Genomic DNA, 11,615 nt, shown 5'->3' with positions numbered 1-11,615 from the left:
TTGGCTCTATGAAACCTGATGTACTTATATGATTCTGTTTTCTTCAAGTTTGTATCTTCCTGGTCGAATGTACTTATTGTAAGTCGCTTTGGATAAAAGCGTCAGCTAAATGCAATGTAATGTAACATACTGCAAAACACACTTTAGATGGGAAGCTATATGCTATGCTCCATTAGCTTTTGTGTGTTATTGTCTTTAATCAGCCTTTCTGAAAAGCTCTATCATAAAGATATTAGGGTTTTCTGTTCATAGTTCAATACTGGCTTGGCAACTACATGCCTGTCACATAAACAAAGATCAAAATGGAGATTATATTGTTAATTCAATCACAACATACTATCTCATGGCTCTGATACAAAAGGGAGGTAGCTGTTGGCCCATTTGTTAAAAGGTCGTAGATCTTTATTTAGGAGATGAAGATGTCACATTTTACAATCAACTATATAATTAGAAATAAAGTCAATTAGTGGCTGCACCAAAAATATGGACCTGTATCAAGTTTCAGCTCACAACCTCAAAGAGAAAACACAAGGAGTAACACAAGCTAGCAGGATACCAGCTAGCTTGGTTTACATGCTAGTTAGCTAGCTAGTAACCTTGCCCGATTTTTGTGTAACATTAGCTACATGAATTCCTGTGGAACTGTACACAGTATACTTTATCTTGTTAACATAACATTAGGAAACTTTTTGTCTTTACATTACTTGCTTTACTAGTTAAAGCTTCCTAACCTGAATGTGATGTAAAATCTAAGTGGTTCATTGCTAACATTTAAGCATTAACTACTTAAAAATAATCAACTCTGATGCTAGCCAAAAATAGAAAGTCTATAACTCAGAGTGGTGCCCACAGGGATAAAAAAATCAACTGAATAGCCTAATAAATAATCACGAAACTACATTTACATATCATACATTAACTTATACACACATTGTTCTGTACAAATGTTTGAGCTGGTGCAGAACTGATGAATATCACGGATAAGTTAGGAAAATAGTGTAGCTATAACCAAAAACACAAAAGCTCACACTTGCATGCATACACACAAACACACTAATTAATTAACTTGTACTTTTGTTCCTACAAGATGAGATGGAGGGATTGGATCTGGAGGGTAAGACAGTAATGGCGACCACAGACCTGTACTGTAGTTACCCTGGGATGAGTTCAATTCAATCACATCTACCAAAAAAATCTAGAGAGATCATTGATCCTTTTAACTAATTCATATTCTGTAATTGGAAAAACACTTGACTGTTTCCATTTAAAACCTGTATTGATTGAATTGAAATAGACCCCATACTTGTTCAGTTTCTGGCACAGATACCCATCAGCTGGGTATCTGAATACATTAGGCCTAGTGTTAGTAATTCCCCTTACAAACATCTCCTAATACCTTGTGGACCAATCTATATTCTCCCTGTATCCAGAAAAATATTGAGAAACTGGGTAAAAATCACCTAAGCCCAGTGCAGCTATAGGTGGGAAACATATTAAATGTTCTATCAAAGTGAAACGAAATAGCTAATAGTATCTTAGGTTTATAGACAGTCATACTGCCCAACCCTCCTTTTAAAGCATAGTCCATTATAGAATACAGTATCAGCAGAATTGTTGGTGCATGTAGCAGAGATTACCTATGTAATTGCCCATTATTCCTTCCTTTTTTTTTTCTTAATCTCTTGTATATTTCTGTCTTTGTTACCCCAATTAATTTCCTTGGTCTGTGATATTTCTCTTTACTTTCACCCCTTGACTCTTTCTCATTGGGATATTAAATACATTTCCTTTGTCTCGTTCTTTCTCTACCTCCTTCTTTCTATGTTTCATCCTCCTGCAGAGCCAAGTCGGCCTCAAGGAGGTGCAGAAGGTCGGGCTCACGGCGAGGAGAGCGAGCCCTCGGATGATGAGATGCTGTCTCTCTCCAGCCAGCGAAGCAATGCCAGCACGGCCCCCCAAAGACCCGATCCCCCTGCTCCAATGCCTGCCGCCCCTGCACCTGCAGAGGAAGTGGATCTTCTTGGCCTCGATGGGGCGGGGATCAACCGTCCTTCATCTCAGCCCCCGTCCGCTGCAGCCGCAACAACTGACCTTCTCGGGGACTTGTTCGGGGGCCCACCCCAGCCAACCAATGGGGGGTCATCTGCCCAGTCCACACCACATAAAGTAGTCCCAAACACTGCCTCGCCATGTCCCTCACCGGCACCAACAGGTGAGATAACTTGAAGTTCATTTCAACATAAATTAAGATTATTTTGTCATGCTTACACAAGTTTATGAATTAAAGCGGGGTCATGTAAATGAAGGATCAAAAAGTAGGTTCTTGGAAGAAATAAATCAATTAGTAGACCTTCGGAAAGTAAGAACAATAAAGTATATTTTACAATATGTAATGAAAACTATCAAAGATTTATTGGAAAATAGAAAATTCTAGGTGATAATTACTCTTTTGTCACGTAAAAAAAATGTTAAGATCATTTTTGAAATATATACTATTCAAAGAATTCCAGTAACACTACACATTTAAATTGAAAAAAGTAATACATTAAAGGTCCCATGTCATGCTTTTCCGGTTATTACCCCTCCCCTTGTGTGTTATGAAGGTTTCTATGCATGCAAAACTTCTGCAAAGTCACAAACCCTGTAGCAAGTAAAACTCTAACACTCATCCCAAATGGACCAATCCGTGGAGCCGTTATGTTACGTCTGCGGAGCCGTTACGTTGGACCAATCCGCGGACTTCCTCACACACACACACTCAATCTTTCCTCAGCTGCAGCTCCGCCGATTTCTCCTCCCTGAGATGGCGGGACGCGGCGAGGCTGTGAGTCTATGTGAGCACACACACAAACTCCCAGCCAGGCTGCTGGTGTGTGTGTGTGTGTGTTCGGGCTGGGTTTCGCTGTGTCTCGCTGTCTCGCAGACGGCCACTGGTCTCATAGGGAGTGGGGGGCAGGAGCTCCAACAAGCCGTTTAGGACAGAGAGTAAATACACATACTATACAGAGATGCTGTATGAGAAACCAATGTGAGTTTGGAAAATTGCACAATATAAATCCATTTTAGCATACCTCAACAATGGAATTATGATCAGTAGAAATGGCCATGACATGGGACCTTTAAATGAAACAACATAAACTAGTTAGACTATGTAATTTAATAGAGTAACAGAATAAGATTATTTTTTTGTTTGTTTCCCTCAGCATTTGATCCCTTCGGGGCAGGTCCCATGCCTAAGCCTCAGGACATGATGGGTTCATTCCTTGCAACAGGTAACGTGGGGCAGCCAGACCCCTTCGTGCATGCTGCTCGCTCTCCATCACCCACCCTGCAGCCTAAAAGCTCGGGTAAGGCATGCTTCTGCTGCTGAACGCTCTCACAGCATTTTATATTTAGTTGAAGACTCCATATTAAGCTAAGGCAAGTTAGTGAGTGTCTACTGCTATGCCTTAAAAATGTTTCCCCAAAATGCATGAGCCTGCACTGTTATAAATGTCTTTTTCCGTTCTCATAATTTTGCACTTCTCATTGCTTAATCACACGCTTGCTTGCAAGAGTGAGCCTGTATATTATTGCTGCTGTATGTTTGGAAATTATTATGTTTTACAAATGTTTGAAGCATGTCTGATTAGTATTGCATGCAGATTGCACAGGCTTCATGTCACCCCAGCACTTGTGATTTATGTTTCTATGAAACTACTTTTTCAGCCTGCTGACATTTCTTGCGATTCAACACTTTGTACAGAGGAGTCTGTGCATAATGAATCAAGACCAGAACATTATCAGTATGCTTTTAAATCTTTGATGTATCTTGCTAATTCTAAATTTACAGTAACATTTAATGTACATGTTGGCCTGAGCCTAACCTTAACTTGCACTAATGCTTGTAAAAACCGGTCTGAACAAGCTTTATAAATATTTAGTAGAATTTGCCGTCCTCTATTTCAAGTATTTAATACACGTTTTTTGGCTCTTGACAAAAGGATAATATACCAACAAAACCAACAAGAGAAGCACATATTCGGTCAGAGGCTTACCACCAATAAATTGAACATGATCATCACAGTTAGGTATGACACTTTTTTGTCTTAGAGCAAGGAATATATCAACAGTAAATGTAGTTTCAAGAACTAACACCAGATCCATTCAGACTTCAAAGATCCGCTAGTAACGCTTTATGACTTATCATTTTCTTTGACTGTCTGGATTCCTGTTGCTCAGTTCCTCTTCATTGTGTGTTCAGTCTTGGACTAACCTTTATATTTTCCTATAGGCCGAAACTCCCCCGTCCCACCAAGCACCCCAACCGTCAACATTCAGCAGCAAAATGCAAAGGGAGGGTGGGACTGGAACAGACCCGCTACTACAAGCACAGGTAAAGACCAGTAACACACACACACACACACACACACACACACACACACACACACACACACACACACACACACACACACACACACACTGAATGTCCTAATACTTAAATCGAGGGAAATTAATTTCGAGCCAATTTGCCACTGAAAAAAAATACTGAAGAGTAAAAAAACACTCTAAAACGTATATGCATTGTTTGTTGATTTATCCAGGAGCAGGCTTTAGTATGGGAAGTCGGTCAGCCACTACGAGCCCCACAGGCTCAGTCAACAGCACCCCCACCCACCAATCCAAGCCAAACTTGGACCCATTCGCTGACTTAGGCAACCTCGGTGGAGGTCAGTGACAGAAAATTTGCTGAAGCCCAACGCGACTCTCTGATATTTTTATCTCATGTCATTATCTCCGTTTTTTACAATTGCAGGCTCTGGCTTCTCCAGCAAACCGACCACTCCTACTGGGCCTACCCCTTCCATCCCTCCCATCCCTCCCATCCCTCCCATCCCTCCCATGGGCTCCCCTTCCCGACCACCCCCGTCTCCCCAGCATACAGAGGGGTGGCAGTCCAACCCAGGAGCAGGCTTCCCCTCGTGGCAGCCAGGTGCTGGAGTTGGCGGGGGATGGCAACCCCAAGGACCGGGCCCCGCCCCGCAGCCAAAGCCCAGCCCCAGCCACACCCCCATGCCGCACGCATCGCCCGGGGGCCGACCCAACTACAATGTCAGCTTCTCAGCAATGGGAGGGGGCTCGCCCAGCGCAGCGGTTAAAGCACAGGCTAGCATTGGTAAGCAGGAGAAGGGGACTTAGATTTGATACTATCTGTCATTATACAGTTTGCTTGGAGTTTAAAAAGTTTGGAGTGTGTTTAATTCTTTATGCATGAGATATTTAACATTATTTGCCAAAATGGTTCAAAATGAATGTACTATTAAAAAAAACAAATACTATATTTAGAAGAGAGAGCAGAGAGGTAGGTGTAATATTTAGACTTGATTTCTGTATACATTAACCTTTTGATGCTGTAGAAATGGATCTGCCATAAAGAGTACATCGGATCTAGTTGTTCAGAAACATAAATAAGTGACAGATTATCTTTAAAAGTATGTATTTTTGACTTTCTGTTTGTATCCCTGTGTGCCAGGTACTAAGCCGAAAGTCGTGAATGCCAACTTTGATGACCTGCTCTCTGGTCAGGGCTTCGCTGGGACCAAAGAGAAGAAAGGGCCCAGGACTATAGCAGAGATGAGGAAGGAGGAGATGGCCAAAGAGATGGACCCTGAGAAAATAAAGGCAGGTTTTTTTCTTAAGTTTAATTGAGTTACATTTGGTTAGTCATAGAAATAAGTGTTGGTTTGTTTATTTGCTGTCAGAGTTTCTGTGAGTAACTCCATAAAGTCAAGTGACTATATCCGAGGAGAATTATGGTTTGACATCAGTTCACTAGGTTTTTATCATCATTTAATTTAGTTTAGCTTTGGCTGTTAAAGAATTTCTGGTTGTTTCAGAATTAATGAAGCGACCAATATAGGTCTCCCAGGATGAAACTTTGGTCCCCCTAATATCTCCTTCAAAAACATTTCACCAGAGCCAGGAACCATCATCAAAGCATTTCTGCTAATAATTGCCCCAAATCTTGGCATCACTGGCTAATGGCCCTCCCCTCTCTCCCTGTTTGTGACCCAGATTCTGGACTGGATCGAGGGGAAGGAGCGTAACATCCGCGCTCTACTGTCCACCATGCACACGGTGCTGTGGGAAGGGGAGACGCGCTGGAAGCCTGTAGGCATGGCTGACCTGGTCACGCCAGAACAGGTCAAGAAGGTCTACCGCAAAGCAGTCCTGGTCGTGCACCCAGATAAGGTGAGAAACATGTGCTAGTTGACTTCATAATGATAATATTAATGATGACTTGTATGCTTGCTAGGAGATACAGTATGTAAATCCCTCTGTCCCTATATCAAAGTTCTCTTCAATCCGCCCTGTTTTTATTGAGATTTATTTTTCATTGTTTGGGGTCCCACAAACTCTATGTTCCCTGTCAGAAATATATAATGTATATCCTGCTCTTTTTCTTAAAACCTGATATAAGTTTTGAAGTTGTAACCCTTCCCCTTGAACCAACTAGATCTGCGCAGCCATGACAACAACAAAAATAATACTTTAAGTAAAAATATAAGTGTTTTTCTAGCACCAAGGACACAAAACAATCAAATAATTAAAAACTAAAACATTAGAATAAAAAGCAACAAACTAGACTTTATAGATACATATGCAAAATACAAGTAGTAATACAAAATTACTGATTTGTTTAAAATGTGACAACTGATCATTGATAAACATTAAAAAGTGTCAAGGATAGCATTTGGATGATAAACTATGTTATTGTGCACTTGTGTGTAAGCTTCAATCTTTGAATTGAGTTGGGTATTATGATTGATTCTTTTTTTGATGTCCTTATTTCTTTTTGACCTTTTATTTGTACTGTTGCCATTGAGACAATCAAGTTTGGCAAAGGCAAAACAGATGCTTTGCATCACTCATTTGGATATGGCTAGAAGAGGAGTGTTACAGCTTTCTCTTTCTTTCCCACAGGCCACAGGACAGCCCTATGAACAATATGCCAAGATGATTTTCATGGAACTAAATGACGCCTGGTCAGAATTTGACAGCCAAGGACAAAAACCCCTCTACTGAATAAATAGTGAGAGGAAGTGAGTGAGAAGCGGATGTCCCTCCTGATTCTGTCGTCTAACCCTCCTAAAAGTGTGTCACCACCTTTGGTCGACAGACTACAGCTCCTCCTCCAACATCGCCTTTATACCTGTGCTTTGACCCATATCTCTCTTCTCAACAAACACAGAACATCCAGTCGATCTACAAAGACAGTAAAAGACAACAAAACTCCAGTGACTAACAGTGTGACTGCTCTAATGAACCTACCTACTGAATGTTTGTGGTGCAACATTACCCTCCCTTGTTGAGTGTCTTTAGCCCTGAAACCAACCCAGCATTCAAAGCGGAGTCACCGGGACGTCTAGAAAAACAAAATAAATGCTTGATTCAGAGGAGATGTATCAAAAGTGACAAGAGACGGTGGACAACCAAGATTAGAGAAAAATACATCAGGGAGTAAATTGAGCAAGCATGTCACAGACTGCTTTTAAAAAGGGGATTCAGGTAGTCTGTAAGGCATAAGTAAGCATTTAATATCAATTTAAGCCTCTTACACACAAAACATTGGTTTCCATCCAAAATAGGGGTGGTTGGAGGTACAAATTAACAATCTTTCTCATTTAAAAAGTGCAGAAAATAATTACAAATTGCTGACACTGCTTCTGATTACAGGTCGGCTTCTTAATTATCTTAAAAATGTTAACTGCTGACCGTGAATGAAAATGAAAATGAAGGGGCTCTTCAATGAAAACACAGATCAGAAGGCTGCTCCCAACCTTACAGTATATACATATAACAGATTAACACTATGGTGTTTTGACTTTAGGTGAATGATTCTTGATGTGTGTTCCCATGTTTGTAGGGAACCGAGGGTTATATACTGTATTCTGGGATTAGCACATGTACAGATCCATACCTGAAGCACCTTGAGGCTTCAGACTCATACAGTCACATGTTTTTTTGCAGGCGAGCTGCGTGAAAGCACAAACTTTGCTCGGTGCACCTTTGAAGGAAAGCCATTGTTATTTATTTATTTGTTCATTTTTGTTTGTCTTCATCTATTGTTTCATGTGTCAGGCCTGCTAAATTATTTTTGTTAAATGTAACTGCATGTTGTCAGATAATGTATGTAAAGGACTTGTTTGGGTTATTTGCGGGGAAGTGTTTTACTCATTTACTGACAAAACACAGGAATGTCTTCTGAGACTATATCAGACTATGATAGCCTTTATAGTCTGCAATAACATTTTCCAAACAACAGATGTGGAAATATCTATTACAAATGACATTTCTATTCAAAGTCCCTAAATAGCGAGTCGCAGGATTGAAAATGTTCTCATACTGTAAAATCATATGAGGGAATTAATGAGCTTTAGTGAAACTAATTTCTCTGAAATCGCTCGTATTACATATCTGCTGTTATTTCAAGACTTATATCAAAACACTGATTTGCAGTGATTGCAAAATGTTTTTTTTAAATTACTTATGTATCTTTGTTTACATTTGTGAGACATTTACATCACAGCATTGACACTTTTATTTGTAATTATCATGCAGCTTTTTGTGTGCGCTTGAGTTCTACTGACACACTTTCATATCAAAGGTAACAGAAAATGTTGCGTTTTTTAATAGTTGAATTGATTGATTGAATCTAAAACAGATTAAATTCTCCCCATGTAGTTTCAATAATATACTGATGGTATTGCTCCTCTGCACGATAAAAACTGTAATACTGGTGTTGTCATTTTGTGTAGAAAGTATTATAAGGTTCTGAAATTAAGTCCATCGGCAAATGGCAAACATATGCAAAATAGAGAATACTTATGTAGTCATTGTAAGTTGAAACTGAATCAATTCTCAATTTCTCTGACATTTTATTTACAACATCCTTACCTTACAGCTTCGAGTGATTGACAGAGCTCTACTGTAACCCCCTGTTTAAACTCAATTTTCACTAAAGCTAATAAGGCAGAATATCTACCGAGACATGTTCATAAACCGCTCTTTATATCATTACTGTTTTCATACTCTCTGTTTTGGAAATCCTTCTTAACCGTCATGTGGTTTATCTCCCTTGGTTTGACTTCATTCATACCCAGGACTCCAAGTTTGTTCATGTGTGTTTCGGACTTTGACTCAATACTGAACACTGGAAATAAAGTATGACTTCTAAAGTGGTGTTTCTTCAACTGGGTTTGGGACCCAGAATGGATTACATGGCAGAGCTTTTTGGCTGAAATACATCGCTGAACAAGACTGAGTCTCAAGGTGAAAATGTTGGACCCTGAACTCAAGGCTACGGCTTGACCAGACGCAGGAAGTGTGTAGTGTGTGCTTCTGTGCTCTATTTACACTGAGGAACTACATGTGAAATAACCCTCATACGCTCCCTCGCTGACTGAACTGTTTACCTGCAATCTATCGGCTATGTTAAATAGCTAAGCTCTACATTGTAGTCAGTGGATGTGTGTTGTTTGAAATTGTGGTGCGTATGGAAGTGATCCGATTTGGACACAGACTATTGTACGTTATGTGTTTGCCTGTCTGCTGTAAGTATTACTAAACTGTGTAGTTCATGTGTTCCTTTTCAGTTCTGTTTACCAATACATGGGATGTACATAATGATCAAGTGCAGTGCACAAAAATAAATAGTCAACAGAGAATAAAAGCATCCCTCTGCAGGTTTTATTGTTTTTCCTCCTTTTGAACACTAGAGGGTAGCAATGAATAACAAATGAGCTTCATTACTGCACTGTGCTCATAAATGGAACAAGTGCGTACATTTATTTATTTTTTTTTCTCACGCTGCGCCTCCCCTGAAGCTCTCTGGCACCCCCCAGGGGAGGCGCGCCTCACACTTTGAAAACCGCTGACTTAGACTAAAGTTAACTATCTAAACACTGAGAGAGTCCTTTACCTCACTGAGCTGACTTTATCTGACAGGAGAGGACTTTCCTTTCACTTAGTTGCAGGGGCGCCGCCAGGGATTTTGGGCCCCATGAAAATATATCACATTGGGCCCCACCACCAGATACAGGACACGCCAACCAAGCACAATTGCTGTAACCACACATCCAGAACTCAACAGACTCATTTATGCTTTAAATAACTCTGCCTGTCCAGGCTTGCATCTATCTTGTAGTCCAATAGTAACTGCACAATATTTACAGACACTGAGCGGTGAAAATATAACACTGTGCAGACGTGCAACATTCTACTGCAACATTCTGCTGCAGTAGAATTCACTATTTGATATAACACTAACATTCCTGACAATAGACCTCAATAGTCATCTTTTATAGTTTACATGCCTTTTTAATAACATTTTTGAATGGAACATTCAACCTGACATACACCTGAAGGAGAGGACTCTTTAAAGCAGAGACACTACATACTGATGTACACCTGAACATCAGCAGGAGAGGACTCTTTAAAGTAGAGACACTACACACTGATATACACCTCATCAGCAGGAGAGGACTCTTTAAAGTAGAGGGCCTGAGACTCGTGGTGACTTATTTAAAAACTTGATTAGAAACAGAGAGCTGCTCATTGTACTTGTGTCGGTGTATTTACAGCCTAACAAATCATTACATAGAAAACCACGAGTTGATAATACAGTACAAACAGGCGTCTCTTAAAAAATACTATAAATCATTCTTTACAGAAAACCTTCTGATCACACGTCTGTCTGCACAGCTCTATTTACAACATGAAGCAGCCGCCTGCGCCACCACAGAAGAAGAGGGGGGGATAAATATATCTCCTAAAATAAAAAACTTCATAAAAAAATAAAAATGTTTAATTAACAAATTCAGGGGAAATTAAGACTTCCTGAGATTTAAATTCATATTTATTTAACTTCTGAATTTAATCGTAGTTTTACTGTCTCGTGTCGGGTTCTGTTTTTTAACTGAATAAATAAGGTTTTTTTACAAACAAAAAATATTCTATTTTCTCTGCAACAGGAAGTCAGCTCTGAGACAAGATCTTTGGCTTTCCTTCTCCTCTGGCAGGTGTCGACAGTCGTTACACTGTTAGGAAAATGTTGTAGATCTGTTTACATTTCGCGGTGAACACACGTGTGCCCTCTTTTTGGCATGTCGACACTTCTCACAACCTGTTGAAAGTGATTTAGTTCAGTAGGAGTTTTATGTATTTGCATAAGTGGTGCCCTCTTCTTTTTGCATGTTCGACACTTCTCACACCCTGTTGAAAGTTAGTTAGTCCACGAGAGTTTGTGTAGTTGCATAGGTGTGCCCTCTTTTTGCATGACGACACTTCTCACACCTTTTGATAAGTGCATGTAGTCCACGAGGGATCTTAATGTAGTTGGCATAAGTGTGACCTCTTTTTGGCATGTCGACACTTCTCACACTCTAGTTGAAAGTGAGTTAGTTCAAGATGAGTTTTTTGTAGTGGACATAAGGTGTGACCTCTTTTTGGCATGTCGCACTTCTCAACCCTTTTGTAAAGTGATCCAGTCTACGAGAGTTTTAGTGTAGAAGCACAAGTGTGCCCTCTTTTTGGCATGTCGACACTTCTCACACCCTGTTGAAAGTTGAGTTAGT

The 11,615-nt window shown here is 40.1% G+C and overlaps 3 protein-coding genes across 5 annotated transcripts in view; 2 read left to right on the top strand and 1 right to left on the bottom strand.

Annotated features, from left to right (window-relative positions):
- The window catches only part of LOC104944474 (zinc finger protein 407-like), a 78,557-nt gene that overhangs the window by 47,942 nt on the left and 19,000 nt on the right, over window positions 1–11,615 (bottom strand). The gene's annotated exons all lie outside the window — the stretch shown is intronic.
- The window catches only part of LOC104944458 (spectrin beta chain, erythrocytic-like), a 61,232-nt gene that overhangs the window by 36,497 nt on the left and 13,120 nt on the right, over window positions 1–11,615 (top strand). The gene's annotated exons all lie outside the window — the stretch shown is intronic.
- On the top strand, window positions 403–9,707 carry LOC104944440 (putative tyrosine-protein phosphatase auxilin). 2 transcript variants are annotated; one of them, XM_010769984.1, is made up of 8 exons: window positions 403–2,212; window positions 3,204–3,272; window positions 4,274–4,375; window positions 4,584–4,709; window positions 4,796–5,155; window positions 5,513–5,661; window positions 6,055–6,231; window positions 6,964–9,707. In XM_010769984.1, the coding sequence occupies exons 1-8, from the start codon at window positions 1,822–1,824 to the stop codon at window positions 7,063–7,065; spliced, it is 1,476 nt and encodes a 491-aa protein (XP_010768286.1). In that variant the 5' UTR covers window positions 403–1,821; the 3' UTR covers window positions 7,066–9,707. The 2 variants fall into 2 exon arrangements, with proteins under 2 accessions (XP_010768286.1, XP_010768278.1); XM_010769976.1 differs by having other exon boundaries at window positions 3,204–3,347.

Source organism: Notothenia coriiceps, unplaced genomic scaffold (genome assembly GCF_000735185.1).
Source record: "Notothenia coriiceps isolate Sejong01 unplaced genomic scaffold, NC01 NC01_scaffold00000339, whole genome shotgun sequence".
In the NCBI taxonomy this organism is placed as follows: Eukaryota; Metazoa; Chordata; class Actinopteri; order Perciformes; family Nototheniidae; genus Notothenia; species Notothenia coriiceps.
This window is presented reverse-complemented; position numbering and strand designations above follow the sequence as displayed.